Source organism: Mytilus trossulus, chromosome 4 (genome assembly GCF_036588685.1).
Source record: "Mytilus trossulus isolate FHL-02 chromosome 4, PNRI_Mtr1.1.1.hap1, whole genome shotgun sequence".
Classification (NCBI taxonomy): domain Eukaryota; kingdom Metazoa; phylum Mollusca; class Bivalvia; order Mytilida; family Mytilidae; genus Mytilus; species Mytilus trossulus.
In genome coordinates, this window is record NC_086376.1 from 891,641 (window position 1) to 911,720 (window position 20,080).

At 32.6% G+C, this 20,080-nt stretch overlaps 2 protein-coding genes across 2 annotated transcripts in view; both read left to right on the top strand.

Moving 5' to 3' along the window:
• The window catches only part of LOC134714454 (uncharacterized), a 59,949-nt gene that overhangs the window by 1,019 nt on the left and 38,850 nt on the right, over positions 1-20,080 (top strand). Inside the window, exon 2 of the mRNA XM_063575701.1 lies at positions 2,230-2,296. Coding sequence (XP_063431771.1) covers positions 2,230-2,296 — 67 coding nt within the window. The remainder of the gene's footprint in view (positions 1-2,229; positions 2,297-20,080) is intronic.
• On the top strand, positions 12,809-17,095 carry LOC134714453 (uncharacterized). The gene is made up of 2 exons (XM_063575700.1): positions 12,809-14,447; positions 17,067-17,095. Exon 1 carries the CDS (start codon positions 12,998-13,000, stop codon positions 14,441-14,443), a length of 1,446 nt encoding a protein of 481 aa, XP_063431770.1. The 5' UTR covers positions 12,809-12,997; the 3' UTR covers positions 14,444-14,447; positions 17,067-17,095.

Below are 20,080 nucleotides of genomic sequence, written 5' to 3' on the forward strand. Positions count from 1 at the left end.
GTTTTCGTATCTTTTATCAAGCTATAATCTAAATTTCATAATTAATTAATTGACCATTTATTGAATTTTTCAACATGTCAAGAAAGAATCTCAAATTTAATAAAAATAATTAAGCATGTATTCTTCTTTTTGTGGTTTAAAGTTTCTTTAGATAAGTAAGTTGCTGATAAAATAAAAAATACAGATATAAACAATACCAAATTTTCACATTATTTTTTCAAAATAGTCAAAACGCTTCAAATTTGCAATTTTTTTCATGGAAAATGCACGAAAAAAATTAAAACTACCCATTACACTTCGGTTTAGTACATTTCATGAGCAGAAGATTATATAATTTAGTCAAATTCAAACTTATAACCTCATCAAAGTATCATACTTTACATAAATTTCAAGAAAAAACAACAAAAAACTGACCAAAAAAGACTCATTTCTGCAAGAATTATCTTCCCTTCCAATGTTAATTTCCATAGGAAATTAAAAATGCTGATTTTGAGTTTTCCTCATGTTAGATTTTATGGGACTTTTTTCTGTGTTTTAAAAGGACATAATGCTGTAGATAAGAACTGAAACATTTTCTGTTGCAATTAGTTTGAGGTTTAATCTTAGTTTGACTGGACTACTATAGGTCACTGTACAGCATTCAACAATGAGTAAAGCCCATATCGCAAAGTCTGCTATCTAAGAATAAATTATCAATCTACACATCCATCATTCAATTAATTAAAGGTAAAGTCTTCATAAATAGTCTGAGAAAAACATAACCTTGTGCAATGCCAAGATACAGGTATAAACAAATTGTAGATCGTATACATATAACAATAATATTTAATTTAGTTTTAATTTCCTGATAACAAAATCAATATTTATACCAATAAAAACAATATTCAATGATCTAATTCATGTTACTACAGTGTTGAATTGGTAACCTTGTAGAATAAGTTTATTGAAAGGATTGATAAATTTACCAGGATCATTTCTAAATTTTTAAGCACTGTAAACAGCATTTCTGAACAAATGAGGATGTTCTCTAGGTACAACCAAAATAGAAACAGTACAGGCATATTGAATATACATGCAAAGCATTTCTAAAATACACATCTAAACACGCCAAAACTGAATCATAACTAAAAAAATGGAAGCACAACTAAAATTTAAGCACAACACATGACCAAGGTAACCTCACTTGGTACAGGCACAAAATGTGAGGTTCAACTAGGACCTTATGACATATAAGCTAATGAGGCCAAAGTTTGGTCGGGTAGTTTTCTCTAAAACACATTCCGTGTTTCCATTTTCTATTCCATCTATTGTATTGATCCTAGAATTTATATTTCTTCATAAAATTTATTTCCATGGACTTTGTGTGTTTGGTATTACTCAATTTATTTCACTACACTGGGCGGGGTTTAACCCGTTCTCTCATAATTAACCAGTCCATCTATAGATAGGTATTTAAGAATAAACTCATTTATGAAGTGTCCAGTCATTATTTTGTAAATTCCTTTGATGACAATGATAGGTGATTAGAAAATCAGTTATAATTATAACGGCAATCATCCTTATCACACACATCTTCAAATAGACTGTCCTTATGCAAATTAAAACGTAAGCTCAGCCCGATCAGTTGAAATAACATTGGTAATACTAAACTTAACTTAAAAAGCTATAAAAAATTACTACCCATAATGTAAAAAAAAACAGTTATTATATTTGATATAAAGGGAAGTTAATAGTTCTTTGTTCTCATTGATAAGTATAACACAGTTGTATCTATTTTTTGCCCACGAGCATCACTGAAGAGACATGTATTGTCGAAATGTGCATCTGGTGCAACAAAATTGGTACCGTTGATTTTATTACTACCACTGGGTCGTTGCCTCTGCTGGTGGACTATTAGTCCCCGAGGGTATCACCAGCCCAGTAGCCAGTACTTCGGTACTGGCATGAAAATACGGATTTTTTGTGTTATTAAAATTTGCTGTTACAAAATATTTTGAATTATTATAAATTATGGAATGTACATGTATCTCCCTCATGCAAAGCTCTGATTCCTTTCACGAATTTGGCTATACTTTTTGGACCTTTTGGATTATAGCTCCTCATCTTTTATATATGCTTTGGATTTCAAATATTTTGCCCACGAGCATCACTGAAGAGACATGTATTGTCGAAATGCGCATCTGGTGCAACAAAATTGGTACCGTTGATTTTATTGTATCTATTTTTCAGATGTCACTCCTACATAAAGTTAATAACAAGCCAAGTCCTGTAAAAGAGATTACAAAAGATTGTCTAGGTAAGATGACTGAATTTGTAATGGCTTACAGATTGTCTAGGTAAGATGACTGAATTTGTAATGGCTTACAGATTGTCTAGGTAAGATGACTGAATTTTTAGTGGCTTACAGATTGTCTAGGTAAGATGACTGAATTTGTAATGGCTTACAGATTGTCTAGGTAAGATGACTGAATTTGTAATGGCTTACAGATTGTCTAGGTAAGATGACTTAATGTTTCTAGGTAAGATGACTTAATGTTAAGTGGCTTACAGATTGTCTAGGTAAGATGACTTAATGTTTCTAGGTAAGATGACTTAATGTTTAGTGGCTTACAGATTGTCTAGGTAAGATGACTTAATGTTTAGTGGCTTACAAAAGATTGTCTAGGTAAGATGACTTAATGTTTAGTGGCTTACAAAAGATTGTCTAGGTAAGATGACTTAATGTTTAGTGGCTTACAAAAGATTGTCTAGGTAAGATGACTTAATGTTTAGTGGCTTACAAAAGATTGTCTAGGTAAGATGACTTAATGTTTAGTGGCTTACAAAAGATTGTCTAGGTAAGATGACTTAATGTTTAGTGGCTTACAAAAGATTGTCTAGGTAAGATGACTTAATGTTTAGTGGCTTACAAAAGATTGTCTAGGTAAGATGACTTAATGTTTAGTGGCTTACAAAAGATTGTCTAGGTAAGATGACTTAATGTTTAGTGGCTTACTAAAGATTGTCTAGGTAAGATGACTTAATGTTTAGTGGCTTACAAAAGATTGTCTAGGTAAGATGACTTAATGTTTATTGGCTTACAAAAGATTGTCTAGGTAAGATGACTTAATGTTTAGTGGCTTACAAAAGATTGTCTAGGTAAGCTGACTTAATGTTTAGTGGCTTACAGATTGTCTAGGTAAGATGACTTAATGTTTAGTGGCTTACAGATTGTCTAGGTAAGATGACTTAATGTTTAGTGGCTTACTGATTGTCTAGGTAAGATGACTTAATGTTTAGTGGCTTACAGATTGTCTAGGTAAGATGACTTAATGTTTAGTGGTTTGGTTGCATACTTTTGAGACACAAGTCACTATAATGAGGACTAAGGCCTTAAATAACAGTAAGGAATTCAAATGAACAGCTGTTACCAAAAACCCACATAGTTTCAGACCTACCAACTATCCTTATTTTGGCGGTATCATCCTGATTTTCATCCCTCAACCTGGAATCCCGATATTGGCATTGTAAAACTACCGAAAAATCCTGATTTTCACAAAATATACCTAAAAAATTATTTGTTACCAATTTTGAAGTTGTTTTGATAAATTTTGATAAATCTATGAGTTTACCTGGCAACATATTTATGACAAGTTGCAGACCCTAATCTAATCAACGGTCACAACAGGTGTCATAATTTGTTTCATGTAATCTGACTATAACTGATTGTACATTACAACCCTCAAAGTTAATCAAATTGGAAACAGAATCGGTCAGTCAGCATTTAGATTTTAATCAATTTATCATATGATTACAATTGGCAACGTTCACTGTAGTTTCATGACAAAATCGTAATAAACTGAAAGACAAAAACTGTAATGACCTCATTTGAAAACAGTGTTTATCCTGAAATCATTTAAATTTTTGGAACCAGACGTGTTTCTGTCCAGTTCTGATTATAAATCAATGCCATTTTGTATTCTTTCTAATGTGTATAAGCCTCTGCAGGTAAGAGCACCTCTGAACAAAAAGAAACTTAATTCAAATTTTATCCATTTTCTCAGATTAACTTAAAATCTGTCTTCATTCTTCTAACTTTATGACATTAAGGTTAAGATATTTTTAGTCATAGTGCAGAGATTTAAGGTCTTTGGAGGGGAGAAATGGGGCAGGGTCTTCACTTGCATCCTTTATTTTTTAAAACAATATTTCTATGTTCTTAAGTTATTTTACCAATTAATAAGTACAAGAATCATGCTAGTAAAGGAAATCAAAGGTAATAAGTTCATCATCAGTATATCAAAAGAAAAAAGGAGATACGAGACTTATTTCCAGAGTAAAAAATAATGCATCATGAAAAGGCACAAAAATTGTAACCCTTAAAAATCTGATTGTGCCATAAATCCCCCATGGAAATTTTTAAAAGTTGTCAGGTCTGCATAGATTTCCATTCAAGTCTATATATGTGAATTGAAATTTTTAGTTTTTCCTATTTAGCTCACCCGGCCCTTCGGGCCAAGTGAGCTTTTCTCATCACTTGGCGTCTGTCGTCCGTTGTCCGGCGTTAACTTTTTACAAAAATCTTCTCCTCTGAAACTACAGGGCCAAGTTAAACCAAACTTGGCCACAATCATCATTTATGTATCTAGTTTAAAAATTGTGTTTTTTGACCCGGCCAACCAACCAAGATGGCCGCCATGGCTAAATATAGAACATAGGGGTAAAATGCAGTTTTTAGCTTATAACTCAAAAACCAAAGCATTTAGAGCAAATCTGACATGGGTTTAAATTGTTTATCAGGTCAACATCTATTTGCCCTGAAATTGTCAGATGAATCAGACAACCCATTGTTGGGTTGCTGCCCCTAAATTGGTAATTTTAAGGAAATTTTACTGTTTTTGGTTATTATCTTGAATATTATTATAGATGGATATAAGCTGTAAACAGCAATAATGTTCAGCAAAGTAAGATTTACAAATAAGTCAACATGACAAAATGGTCAGTTGTTCCCTTTAGGAGTTATTGCCCTTTATAGTCAATTTTTAACCATTTTTCGTAAATCTCCATGATCTTTTACAAAAATCTTCTCCTGAAACTACCAAGCCAAATTAATCCAAACTTGGCCACAATCATCATTGATGTTCCTATTTTAAAAATTGTGTTTTTTGACCCAGCCAACCAACCAAGATGGCTACCACGGCTAAAAATAGAACATGGAGGTTAAATGCAGTTTTTGGTTATTACTCAAAAGCCAAAGCATTTAGAGCAAATCTGACATAGGTTAAAATTGTTTATCTGGTCAAGATCTATCTGCCCTGAAATTTTAAGATGAATGGGACAACCTGTTGTTTGGTTGCTGCCCCTGAATTGGTAATTTTAAGGAAATTTTGCTGTTTTTAGATATTATCTTGAATATTATTATGGATAGAGATAAACTGTAAACAGCAAAAATGTTCAGCAAAGTAAGATTTACAAATAAGTCAACAGGACCAAAATGGTCAGTTGACCCCTTTAGGAGTTATTACCCCTTATAGTCAATTGTTAACCATTTTTCTTAAATCTTAGTTAACTTTTACAAAAATCTTCTCCTCTGAAACTACTAGGCCAAATTTAACCAAACATAGCTAGAATCATAATTAGGCTATCTAGTTTTAAAATTGTGTTTTGTGACCGGGCAAACCAACCAAGATGGCCGCTACGGCTAAAAATAGAAAATAGGGGTAAAATGCAGTTTTTGGCTTATTACTCAAAAAACCAAAGCATTTAGAGCAAATCTGACAAGGGGTAAAATTGTTTATCTGGTCAAGATCTATCTGCCCTGAACTTTTTAGATGAATCGGACAACTCATTGTTAGGTTGCTGCCCCTAAATTGGTAATTTTAAGGAAATTTTACTGTTTTGGGTTATTATCTTTAATATTATTGCAGATAGAGATAAACTGTAAACAGCAATAATGTACAGCAATTTACAGCTTTTACATTAATGCTAGCAAGACAAATCTTTGTTTGGCTTGCTTGATTTGCTTGTATCAATGTTTGCTGAAGCATGGCAATTAAGATAGGCGAGGCTTCAGCTTGTATACATCATACTTAAATTTTTTTGAATCAATGTAATGTTTCAGGTTAAGGACACTAAATTTTAAAACATCACAGGATGACAAATATAAAGCGCAATCGTAGAAATGGAGGCTAAAAAATTGTATTTGTTTTTTCTCGAAGATATGCATTTTCATCATCCAACTTAGGCTGAGAAAAAAAATACCTGTGTTTCCGGTAACCCGACCGACCCTGTTTTTTAGCCCCGACCCTAACTTTTTTATTGGATCTTTCAAATTTACACAACAGGTGCTTCAAAAACATTGCAAATGGCACACTTCGGGTTTTTGAAACTAATTACGGATCCGGACTTGGAAAAACCATGATAATTTTCTGGATTTCATTTACGATGTCAAAAAAAAAAAAAAAAAAAAAAAAAAAAGAATTCCGACCTACCGACTCTATTTTTCAAAATGATGTTATCGGAAACACATATCTTTTTTTTTTAGGCCTTAAAAGACTCGCCAAGTACTTTTAGTAAAACAAAATAGCTATTCGAACACAACTTCTCTGATTTTGTGATTCATTACATAGGTATTTCATTTGACACATATATTCCATCTTTTATTTCTGTAATTTTTTTTATGTTATAAAGTCAACCTGTAGCTTTGCTGTATAAAAATGATAGAATCTGAAGCGAGATGAAGTATAGAATGTTCTTTCTTTGTACGTTTTCAAGACAAAATATTCATCTCAAACACACCCTAACAGAAAAAGGTTCACTTAATTTTCTCTTTTTGATGCAATTGTTACCAATTTTTTTCTTTTTTTTTTCTTGAGTCACAAAATGAAAGGGCAGACACGGAAATAACTGAACTTATAGATTGATATGTTCTCTGTCAGTAGTAATTTAAAAAAAAAATCTGAGGTTATTCATTTTCTTCATCCAACTTTTTTTTTTTTTTAACTTTTGATTTTTTTATTTCCAACAATTACAACATATACATGATATACATATAATATAATACATATAAGATACATACAATATCATTTTTATAAATAAATCTTAATTGGAAATATTTTACATTTTCTATTGAAAAGATAAAGAAATAAAAAAGAATAAAAAAAAAGTAAAATAAAATAGAAAATAAATAAATAAATAAAGAAGGAAAACAAAAAAACAAAAAATAAAAACAAAAACTCAAATGGATTATCCAGTTACATCCCTATCTTTATTTTTAATATCACATAATTATGCTGAAAAAAAAATTGAAAATTTACGAGACATATTTCTTTCGTAACAGCCATCAACACGATCAAGTACATAACATGGCAATAATATTTTCTTTAAAAAAGATTATAATTAAGTTGTCATAAGTAATTGTAACAACAACAAAAAAGACATTAGCCGGTATACAATAATAGTTTTTCAAAAACATTCCATACATTGTCAAATTCAGTTATCTTTTTATTTTTTACAGCTATCATACTCTCTAATTTATACATGTCTTTCAGTTTCATTATAATTGCTTGCAATGAGAGATTCTTTTTAAAGCATCTAGAATTATACATATATTGTTTAATATAAAGAAAAATCATGTTATATGGGTTGTTGGGAAATATCTTGGATAAGTCTCCAAAAAGAAAGTTTAATTTATTCATTGGGAGACTTATTCCACCGGAAAGGAACCAGTTATCAACATCCTGTAGAAAATCTTGTACAGTATTGCAATTCCAAAATAGGTGTTCTATAGACTCATTATCTGATTTACAAAATGTACACAAAGGATCATCAGTCAATTTTATTTTAACTAAATATTGATTTGTGGCAATAATGCAATGGTTAATCCTATATTGCAGCCACTGTAATTTACTATTTTTAGTAACAGCAAAAGGCAGTCTGAAAATCTTTTTCCAGTTCAAGTTCTGTTCACCTAAAATTTTAACCCACTTAAGCTGTCCAGTAGGAATAACATTATTTCTTGTCAGTACAGAATACATATCTTTTGATCCTTTACAATGTTTTAAAAATATTTGTAGACCTGATGGTATAAAAGGACAAGCTAATTTGTAAGATCCTTTAGGGAAAGATTTGGATGCCTCTTTCACTGCCGAAATAACACTGCTAAATTTAAGAAAATCTGTGTTAATGTTATATATTTGCTTAAATTGATCAAATGAAATATACAATCCATTTTGGTCAACTATATCATTTACAAATCTAATACCACTTTTGAACCAATCTTGATAAAATACTGATTTATGACCAATCTTAATATTATTATTTAGCCATAGTGGATTTGATAAAAATGAATCATAAGTAAAATTTCTTTCTTTTTGAATAATCATTTCCCAGGATCTTAGTACATCTTTCCAAAAATGGTTGTTAACTGTCATATACAGTTGTTTAATATAATCAACACCACAACTAAACAACTTTCTTTTATCTATATTTGGCATGAAAATATTTTGCCATTTACTATCTCTCTGCAAAATCCTCCTAATCCATGTTGATTTAAGTGCTGTAATGAACATATTCAAATCAAGCATTTTCAAACCACCCTCCAAATAGTCTTTGATTAGAATGTCCTTCTTAACTCTATGTATAGGTGAGTTCCATATGTATGAATAAATAAGTTCATTTATTCTCTTAATAATATCATTTGAAGGATTTGGCAGAGAGATAATAAGATGGTTTACAATAGGCAAGACTAGAGTCTTAATCACAGTTATTAGGGCCCCGACTAAAAGTCGGGTCGCCCTATAGTGATCAGTCTGTCCGTCCGTCCGTCCGTCTGTCTGTCTGTCCGTCCGTCCGTAACACTTTCGTGTCCGCTCCATATCTAGAGAACCATTATGATTTCATACTTAATACTTAACATGATTATCAACCAACACCAGAGGGTGTGTCATGTTGTATGTACAACTTTCTAGGTCAAAGGTCAAGGTCAAAAACTTTGGTTTTAGTTCACAACCCCGTGTCCTGTGGTGAAGATCGTGTCCGCTCCATATCTAGATAACCATTATGATTTCAAATATTATACTTGACATCCATTTTAACCAACACCAGAGGGTGTGTCATGATGTATGTACAACTTCCTAGGTCAAAGGTCAAGGTCAAAAACTTTGGTTTAGAGTTGACAACCCTGTGTCCTGTGGTGAAGATCGTGTCCGCTCCATATCTAGATAACCGTTATGATTTCAAAGTTTATACCACCACCAGAGGGCGTGTCATGATGTATGTACAACTTCTTAGGTCAAAGGTCAACGTCAAAAAAACTTTGGTTTCAGTTGACAATCCTGTGTCCTGTGTTGAAAATTGTGTCCGCTCTATATCTTGAGAACCATTATGATTTCAAATATTATACTTGACATCCATTTTAACCAACACCAGAGGGTGTGTCATGATGTATGTACCACTTCCTAAGTCAAAGGTCTGTCTGTCTGTTGGTCTGTCCATCGCTAACAAATTTGATCCACACTATATTTTGAGAGGACAGCTGTTATTATTTCATACTTTATACCTGACAAACATTTTCAACTTAACATATATATAAACCAACACCAGAGAATGTGTCATAATGTATGCATCCTAGGTCTAAGGTCAGTCTGTCGGTCTGTCCATCCGTTCGTTGTTCTTAACAAATTTTGTCCGCTCTACCTCTCGAGAACCGTTAATATTTCATACTTTATACTTGGTGGGTCATAATATATTGAAGGCATAATTCTAAAAATATGTGACAAATATCAATTGGGCAGCACCTTTAAACATATTGTTCAAACATCAATCCATATATCCAGAAGTCACCTTAGAGTAGTCAACAATTAGTTCACATCATGCAGTCATATCACTATTATACTATGAAAGAAAGATGAGAATATTTATCAGTTTTAACTTAAAATCTTAGATTGAAATCACACATGAGACTATGTAATAACTTCAAATAATGCTTCATATCAGATTATCCATACAACTTATTTACCCCTCGTTATTGACAGCGGGGCCCACAGAGATGGCTTCCATCTCAATGATATCTAGTTCTCCCTATAACAGTTAGATTCCTTTTAGACCATTGTTTTAAAGTATTTTTAATCTGTACAATTCTTTCAGAATAATTTATTTTAACAATTTTTTCAAGATCTACATCAAAATTGATTCCTAGTAATTTAAAAGAAGTTTCACCCCAGGACAGATTTCTGTTAGGACATAAAGTATCTGTACTATATTTTTTGCTCCCAAACCAAATAACTTGTGTTTTGGTGAAGTTAATATTCAGTCCAGATATTTTTGCAAACCAGTCTAATTCTAATAATGATTCTTGTAAAGATTTTTCACTCCCATCCCAAATCAAAGAGGTGTCATCAGCAAATTGTGACAATTTATGCTCAACCCGTGTGACCTCTATACCACTAATGTCGCTATTTCCCCTTATTTTCAATGCCAGAATCTCAACACATAAAATAAAAAGATATGGAGACAGGGGGTCCCCTTGTCTACAACCTCTTCCAATAGTAAAAAAATCTGAAAGGTTCCCCCCCTGGATGACAGCAGAGTTGATATTATTGTAAAATACTTTAACCCAATTGATGATAGATTCGCCAAAATTGAAAAATTTCAAAACATTTACCAAAAAGTCCCATGATATTGAATCGAAAGCTTTTTCGAAATCAATCAAAAGTAATAACCCTGGTATTTCATGTTCCTCTGTGTACTGTAATATATCATAAATTAGTGTTATATTTTCCCCAATATACCTTCCACTAATAAAACCAGTCTGATCAAAATTGATCAATTTATCAAGGACACTCTTAAATCTGTTTGCAATAGCTGCTGATCCAATTTTGTACACAGTGTTCAGTAAAGATATAGGGCGCCAGTTTTTTAAAAAGTGGCGAGGTTTATGACCTTTTGGTAAACAAGTAATAATTCCTTGTTTTTGTGTTACAGATAGTTCCCCTGTTTTTGCACCATAATTTAAAGAATTTATAATAAAAATTTGAAGATCCTTCCAAAAAAATTTATAGAACTCTGCTGAAAAACCATCCGTTCCAGGGGTTTTGTTGTTTTTCATTTTTTTCAATGCTTCTCCAGCTTCTTTAACAGTAATTGTACCTTCCAAGCTTTCTCTTTCCTGAGATGAAAGTATAGGAACATTTAAATTTTTCAAGTCTTTTTTAAGATCATTTAATTTACTTTTAGTATCCCTTTTTTTATAAAGATTGTCATAAAAATATTTAACTTCATTCAAAATATCTTTTTGTTTTGTTATAATTTCCCCATTTTCTTTCTCTACTTTGGGAATAATTTTGCTCATAAAATTGCGTGATTCTAAGCCACAGAAATAATTAGTAGGTTTTTCCCCTTCCTGTATCCATTGGACACGGGATCTTACTAATTTCCCTTTTAATTTTTGTGTTCGTAAACTTTCAAGCTCATGTTTTTTTGCTTCTAATGCGTTAATGGAATGTTCATCAACTCTTTCCTCTAATTGAGTTATTTCATTTCGAAGATTTTGTTCCCTTTTTTCGTCTTGCTTTTTTTTATAGCTTGAGTATGAAATTGTCTTCCCCCTAATTTCCATAAGAAGAGTCTCAAGCAAAAGCTGACAATTAATTCTAAAATGAATGTCTGTATTATCTATTTTGTCAATATTTTCCATATTATAAACTAAAGCACAATATTGTGTTTTCACTTCCTGAATTTTTTGCTTAATAGTATTTATATAGTCTATATCATATAATAAAGAGTTGTTAAACTTCCACAAACCTTTTCCCCTAATGAAAGGGTTAAATTCTAAATCTAGCAAAATCATAGAGTGATCTGACCGATAGCTTGGAAGTATATTACAATTTTTTAGACTGTTTAAAAAATTTTCAGTGAGAAGAAAAAAGTCTAATCTAGCCTGTTTGAAAGGATTTCTCTTCCTCCAGGTGTATCGCTGTACATCTGGAAAAAGTTCTCTATACGGGTCTATCAAATTTCTTTCTTCAATAAATTCCAATACTTTTTCCCTAGCTTTCGAATTGTTAATATTCACATAGTTGCAATAATCTATACATGGGTTTTGGACAAGATTGAAATCACCACAAATAACAAAGTATTCATTTTCAAAATCATCAATAACAGACATAATATTAGAAAAAAAATCAGGATTGTCTGTATTTGGTCCATATAGACATACAAGAGTTATCTTTCTATTTTCTACAAGAATATCTAAAATTATATAGTTTCCATTTATATCTTTTTTTTCTTTCAATACTTTGCATTCAAAATTATTATTGAACAAAATAGCTACACCTCTAGAGTTTGAGCTAACAGATGAAAAATAACACTCATAAACCCACATAGATCTCACTATGTTTTCTATATCATTTGTAAAATGAGTATCCTGAATACAATATATATTACAGTTCTTTGACTTCAGCATATCAAATACGTCTCTTCTTTTTAATGTGTTACGAAGGCCTTGACAATTAACAGACAAAATCTTTAATGAACTCATTGATAGTAAAATGATTGCATCCAAATTACATCAAGTAGTTGAATGAAAGAAATAAAAATTATTTTCCAATAATGATGTAAACACAGAAAAGTAATAAGAATGGGGATGTCAAACAGGATAATTTTCAAAGGAGTGTTTAAAAATAAATGAAAAAAAATAGAAAAATAAATGAAAAAAAATAGAAAAATAAATGAGAAAAAGTTTAAAAAAATATTCAATGGATTGAATATGACAATTGTGATAAAGCATTTTCATAATTATGAACAATGTTTCACAATTTTATATCATAAATTAAGGTACTTACCTGACATATGTACTTTAGGATTTCAATCTCGTTGGTATTAGACTCGACCGGAAGTTCAAAACGCGCGGGAACCAGATGTTATGCTACATCCGGTTTCCCATGAACTTATCAGTTTTCTTTCTCGGCGGCTTGAAAGATAGTCGTGTATTACGTGCTCGTAATTTCTGCCGTTTGAGATGGCAGAAGAAAATAGAAACGGAGATATTTCTCCGGTGGAAGAAGATACTTTGGAGGATTCCTCTCGTGAAGGGCAGAAGCCACCTTCATCTTCGTCTGTAGTTACGAAGAAAAAGAGGAAGTCGAGGTCCAAGTATTCGGAGTTAGAAGATAAGTGGAACACAAAGTTCGGAAACTTAAATAGTAAGTTAGATAGCATGTTTGACTTGTTAAAGGGTGAACTAACAGCTAGACATGTACAGACAAGTACCGCAAATGGTGACAATATAAATACGTCTGATAATTCACTGTCACAAAGACAGTCCAGTTCAACTTCAAGTCTGTCACAAAGACAGACGAGTAAAAGTCAGTCACAAAGACCGACACTTAGGTCTAGAGATTCAGATAATGAATCAGCTGATGATCGTGATGATGTAATGTCTTTGCAACCAGGTCAAAACGAAGTTTTGGGTTCAGGGACAGAGTCTGACAATGAAGGCTCTAATGATGAACAGTTGTCAAGTAAAGCAAAGAAATGTTTATTTGATATTTTTGGTGAGGATGCCATTGCCAAGAAAACAGAGAAAAAAATTGGCATTACAATGGACGATTCTCAAAAAGAGGTTCTAATGGGTCACTGGCGTGCACTCAAACCTAATTTAGTATCAGCATTTGCTGAAGAAACTAAAGAACTATTTCCTGTTGATGAGGAAACAGAAAAATTCCTTCAGGTACCAACTTTAGATGATTTCATTGGAAATTGTTTAGTTAAAAGACATGGCAGTAAAGCATCTTTTTCTAAAGGAAAAAATTTATGCTCCCAACCTTACAAAATGCTTGAGAAAATAGCATATAGAGGACAGCAAGCAAGTTTCATGGGTATTGTCATTTGCATGTATATGCAACAGAGTCTTGGTAATTTATTAGAATTATTATCTGATGAGACGCCTAACATTGATAAAGCTATTCAACAAGTAAGGGACATTTTTGCTATGTCCACGAAAGAGTTGGATCAAGCTGGTAGAGCAGGTGCGTTTCACCATATTTTGAGACGTCAAATGTGTATGACTGATACATCCATGTTTCTACTTCATGATTCTAGAGACATTTCAGATTTGCCTCTGACTGGAGAAGGTGTTTTTGGGGATAACTTAGTTTCTGCTTTAAAAGCTAGAAAAGACAAAGATAAAACTCTTGATGATTTGTTGCCTGATATTTTCCCAAAAGACAGGAAAAGGAAAACACCTTCAACAGAGGATTCTAGTAAAGCTAAAAAGGCTAAAATAGAGAAATCAGATCAAAACAAAGACAAGTCATCTGAGAATTTTCGTATCCCAAAACTGTCTTCCAACACAGGACCTAGAAAGTTCACCAAAAAGACAGAGGATGGAAAATTCTCCAAACCAGATACTGGTTACAAGAAGACTCCCTTTCCGGCTAGAGGAGGGAAGTCCTTTAGAAAATGACAAGGTGAGAATAGTGTTGTTTCCGGAGATACCAGTAGGTGGTCGTCTTTTTCATTTTCTTCCAAAATGGGAAGAAATTACAAAGGACAAATGGGTTTTGGCTATAATTCAAAATGGTTACAAACTGGAATTTTTACAAAAACCTCCGTTTTTAGGAATCAAAAAGACATTTGTAAATGTCACAAATTTGGAAATTCTAAAACAAGAAGTAAAAAGTTTATTAGAAAAAGACGCTGTAGAAATTGTGCAAAAAACACATGTTCAGACAGGTTTCTACAGCACACTTTTCTTAGTAGAAAAGAAAAACGGAAAATTAAGACCCGTAATAAATTTACGACCACTGAACCAGTATCTCAAGAAACAACACTTCAAAATGGATACAATGACCAAGGTTTTAAATTTAGTCAAGAAAGGAGACTGGGCTTGTTCTCTCGATTTACAAGATGCTTATTTACATGTACCAATCTTTCCAAAGCATCGAAAATATCTAAGGTTTACAATAGACGAAACAGTGTATCAGTTCAAAGTACTATGTTTCGGTCCAACAAGCTCACCTCGGGTATTTACAAAGATAGTCTCAGTTGTAGCAGCACATCTGAGAAAACTAGGTATAAGATTAGCAGTGTACCTAGACGATTGGCTTTTAGTCGATCAACAAAAATCCGCACTTGTAAAAAATCGAGACACAACCATCAGTCTCCTTACTTCTCTAGGTTTTATAATAAACACAGAAAAGTCAGAATTAATTCCTACTCAAACAATAACATACATAGGAGGATCTAGCATGGTGGTTGTGCCAAGCAAACACTATGAAAGGGCGGTCTCTATATCAAGGGTCAACAAGTGTAACAATCACAACAGATGCCTCGATGACAGGTTGGGGGGGTCATTTAGGGACTCAAACTGTTCAGGGTCTGTGGTCAACAAATCAATTGAGATTGCTCAAACACATAAACAATCTGGAGTTGGAAGCAGTATTTCTAACAGTCAAACATTTCCTGCCTGTTTTGAAAAACAAACATGTACTAATTCGGTCAGACAATACAACGGTAGTACAGTACATAAACAAACAGGGGGGAACAAAATCGATTCAGCTTTGCAGTCAGACATGGAATCTCTGGAATATGGTTTTGAGACACAAAATTGTAATCAAAGCAGCCCACATTGCGGGGGTAAAAAATGTTCTAGCAGATCAACTGAGCAGGATCAAAGTAAGACCAACAGAATGGTCTCTGAACAAGGCAGTGATAAACAAGATTTTCTTGGAATGGGGATCACCAACAATAGATCTGTTTGCCTCGGCTCAGAATCACAAGTGTCCAGTGTTTTGTGCTTGGGATCAAGATCCAACAGCACTGACACAGGATGCCCTAGCAATCGGATGGGACAGGATGTTTGCTTATGCTTACCCTCCTCTATCCCTAATTCCGAAAGTGTTACAACACATGATAGATTATCAATGCGAGATGATTCTAATAGCACCTTTTTGGCCAAAACAATGGTGGTATCCACAGTTACTACAACTGTTGATAGCACAACCCCTACTATTACCTCAATGGGAAAATCTGCTAGAACAAGGTCAGAGAAGATTAAAAATAGTTCATCCAAATCCAGAGATATTCAACCTGACTGCATGGCGAATATCGACAAACAATTTAAAGCAAAAGGCTTTTCAGAAAACACTAGAAAATTATTATCTGCCTCATGGAGATCTGGTACACACAAAGACTACAAATGTAAATTTAGACAATTCAGTAGCTGGTGTAATCAATGGAAAATTGATCCATATGTTGCAACTTTAGAAGAGTGTGCAAATTTTTTAGCATCTTTATTTGATAAGGGGTTAAAATATAGAACAATTGCAGGATACCGATCAATGTTATCCTCTGTGTTGCCTCCTGTTGATAAGACACCAGTAGGACAACATCCTTACATTATCAGACTTTTAAGAGGGGTGTTTAACAGTAGACCACCTGAGCGCAAATTGCTGCCAGAATGGGATTTACCACTTGTTTTGGACATGTTCAAGAAACCTCCTTTTACTCCGATGAGATTAGCTAGCCTTAAGCATCTTACATGGAAAACTGCCTTTTTAATAGCTATTACAACTTTTCGAAGGTGTAGTGACTTACAAGCTTTAAAACTAGGCGAAGGCTCTGTCAATATTCAAGAAAAAGGAGTTACTTTTTTGAGACATGGTTTAGCTAAACAAGATAGAGCTTATCATGACAATTCAAAAATTTTCATACCAGCTTTTCCAGAGAGCAAATTATTAGATCCAAAAAGAACTCTTTACATGTATCTGAAAAGAACAGATGAACTGAGACAAAATGGGGAAAAACAAGAATTTAAATTGTTTTTATCAATTAACAAGCCTCATAAACCAGTAACAGCTCAAACAATATCACATTGGATAGTGAAAACTATCAAGATGGCTTACAAGCAGAATAAAAAGCAAATAGGCAAAGTAAGAGGTCATTCAACAAGGTCAATAGGACCATCATGGGCCCTTTTTAAGGGAGTTAGTATGAAAAATGTGTTGGATAGTGCAGATTGGGCAAAATCCACAACATTTACCAAGTTCTATTTAAAAGATGTTAATGTAAATTTTTTAAATTTGTAGGATGAAGAATGAGTTCTTCCTCGGCGAGTCTCTGAGGGAGAGTGTATATATGTTTTTCGTTATGTGGGAATGGTGGTGGATTTTAAATGCACATAGATGACAGTTTGCCTGAGTGTTTAAAAAACACAGGTTTTTAACGGCCAATCTGTATGATCAGATGTTTTTCAACGTTGTTGAAATAAATATAAACTAAGGAACTACATAGTAAGTGTACGTATTTCCATGTATAATAAGTTGTATATACTAGAGTTTATAGTTTGTGATTTATTGGAAGAAGAAGTATTTTAAGAAAACTTTTTGTCAAAACTTCCTGCTACAAATTATTGCTTTGTAATCAATAGAAATCCTAAAGTACATATGTCAGGTAAGTACCTTAATTTATGATATAAAATTCAAAAATTTGAACTCAAATTCAAATTTTATGAATAAATTATACTTACCTGACATATGTACTACCCACCCTTCCTCCCCAGGAAGTTTTTAAGTTTTTCTTAACGGGGTCTTTCAAGCCGCCGTGAGAAAACTGATAAGTTCATGGGAAACCGGATGTAGCATAACATCTGGTTCCCGCGCGTTTTGAACTTCCGGTCGAGTCTAATACCAACGAGATTGAAATCCTAAAGTACATATGTCAGGTAAGTATAATTTATTCATAAAATTTGAATTTGAGTTCAAATTTTTGAATTTTTTAGTTTTTACAGAATAATATCTTTACATTAACATTTGCCATAAGTGTCACTTATAATTGTAATTGTGAGAAGTATATATTTACATTTTCAATTATAAGAATAATAGAAATAAGTGACTCAAGGGAGATAACAAAAAATACAAGTTAAGTCACCTTAAACATTATAAATGTCATGATTGTATATATATGCCTAGGTTTTAAGTATACTAATTTTACCATAAAGTTTCTATATAATATAAATTATCATCAATATTTCTTATTATTATAAAATAGTTATTGTATAAACATAATCTACAGCAGAAATACTTGGACATATTGATTCAAGGGAGATAATACAAAATTAAAACAAAAACAAACAAGAAAACATTGAGTCAGCAGTATTCAATATAAGTAGTTAAATTATTTCTTATTTCTAGATATAAATGTGTATAATTTTACAGTTACTAGTTAAGGTGTCAATATTAGTATTTGTAAAAACATTTTCTATTAAGTTCAGTTAAAACCAAGAATTTCAATACATTTTGTCTATTTTCTGTTTTGTAACCTTGTCCTTATATTATCAAATAAGTTAAACTTCAGTTGTAAACCATCTTCCATTCTACCATATACTCCAGAGTTGTAAAACCATACAGATTCAAAACAGTTCATGTCTCTCAGTTTACTAATAAGCTGCATGTTTCTCCAGGTAACATCGTCACTAATGCGTACTTTGTTATTAAGGTTTTTTCTCTCTACCATCACTTTTCTTTTAACATCACTATTGAAAAGTCTAACTATCATTGGTTTTGGTCCAGGTTTGTCTGATGGTAAGCGGTGGATTGCAACAACATCCCGCTCTTCAAGGTGAACATTAAGATCCCTTCTCACAGTTTCTATAAAGTCTGATCGCAAATTCTGATCATCACGTCTGGGAAAGTTCATGACTTTGATGTTGTTTTTCCTAGAGTATTGCTCATTATAGTTTGCACTAGTTAATGCCTCTTCATCCAACTTGATAGATAACCATGTCGTCGACTTGATATCTAATTCTTCTGCTTAACTATGTAAAAGATAAATTCGAAACTTGTGCAAATGTTTGTTTTTTACAATTAAACATTTCGCATTTGAGAAGAAAATTGTTATTTTATTTGTTTCTATTCACTTTTAAAAAATTTGTTACTATAGTTAACATTACAGAAAGCATTTATCGACTTATCTATAAACAAAGAATAATCAGTTTGAAGGTTTACAAGCAAAAATTAATCCAAAGTGCGTAATATTCAATAAAAATGAACATGTTTGAATGGTTTTACACTAGTTATTTTGGGGCCCTTTATAGCTTGTTGTTCGGTGTGAGCCAAGGCTCCGTGTTGAAGGCCGTACTTTAACCTATAATGGTTTAATTTTTGAATTGTTGTTTGGATAGAGAGTTGTCTCATTGGCACTCACACCACATCTTCCTATATCTATGATATAAATAAAAGGGATGAATTAAGTCATACCCCCCCCCCCCCCTACTTAATTTATCCCTTTTATTAGAAAATTAAGTGCACCTTCTTATGTGAGGGTGTGTTTGAGATGACTATTTTGTCTTGAAAACGTACAAAGCAAGAAAATTTTATACATCATCTCGCTTCAGATTCTATCTTTTTTAGCAAAGCTACAGGATGACTTTATAACATCAAAAAAATCACAGTACAAAAAGATGAAATATATGGGTCAAACTTTGAAATACCAGAGTAGGTGTGTTCGAATAGCTATTTTGTTTTACTAAAAGTACTTGACGACAGTCTTTTAAGTTGGATGATGAAATAGCATAACTCTAGGAAAAAAAACCCAAAAAAAAAACATTTTTTTGGCTTTCATTTCTACGATTGCGCTTTATATTTGTCATCCTGTAATGTTTTAAAATTTAGTGTCCTTAACCTCAAACATAACCGTCCAATAAAATTTAAGTATGATGTATACAAGCTGAAGCCTGGCCTATCTTCTTAATTGCCATGCTTGAGCAAACATTGGTACAAGCAAAGCAAACAAAGATTTGTCTTGCTAGCATTAATGTAAAAGCTGTAAGACTCGAAAATAAGTAAAAATGACCAAAATGGTCAATTGACCCCCTAAGAAGTTATTGTCCTTTATTGTCGAGCCTTCGACTTTAGTCGAAAAAGCAAGACTAAGGCCAGGACTTTTTAATTTGTTGGTTTACGGATCCGCCGACCCTATTTTGCTGATTTCCAGAATAAAAATAAAATTGACTTTTCATGCTTTTTTATTCCCGCCGACCCTAACAAATGCTTTATCCCTGAAAAATAATTAAAATATCCTTTTATATGAAAGGAAATGCATA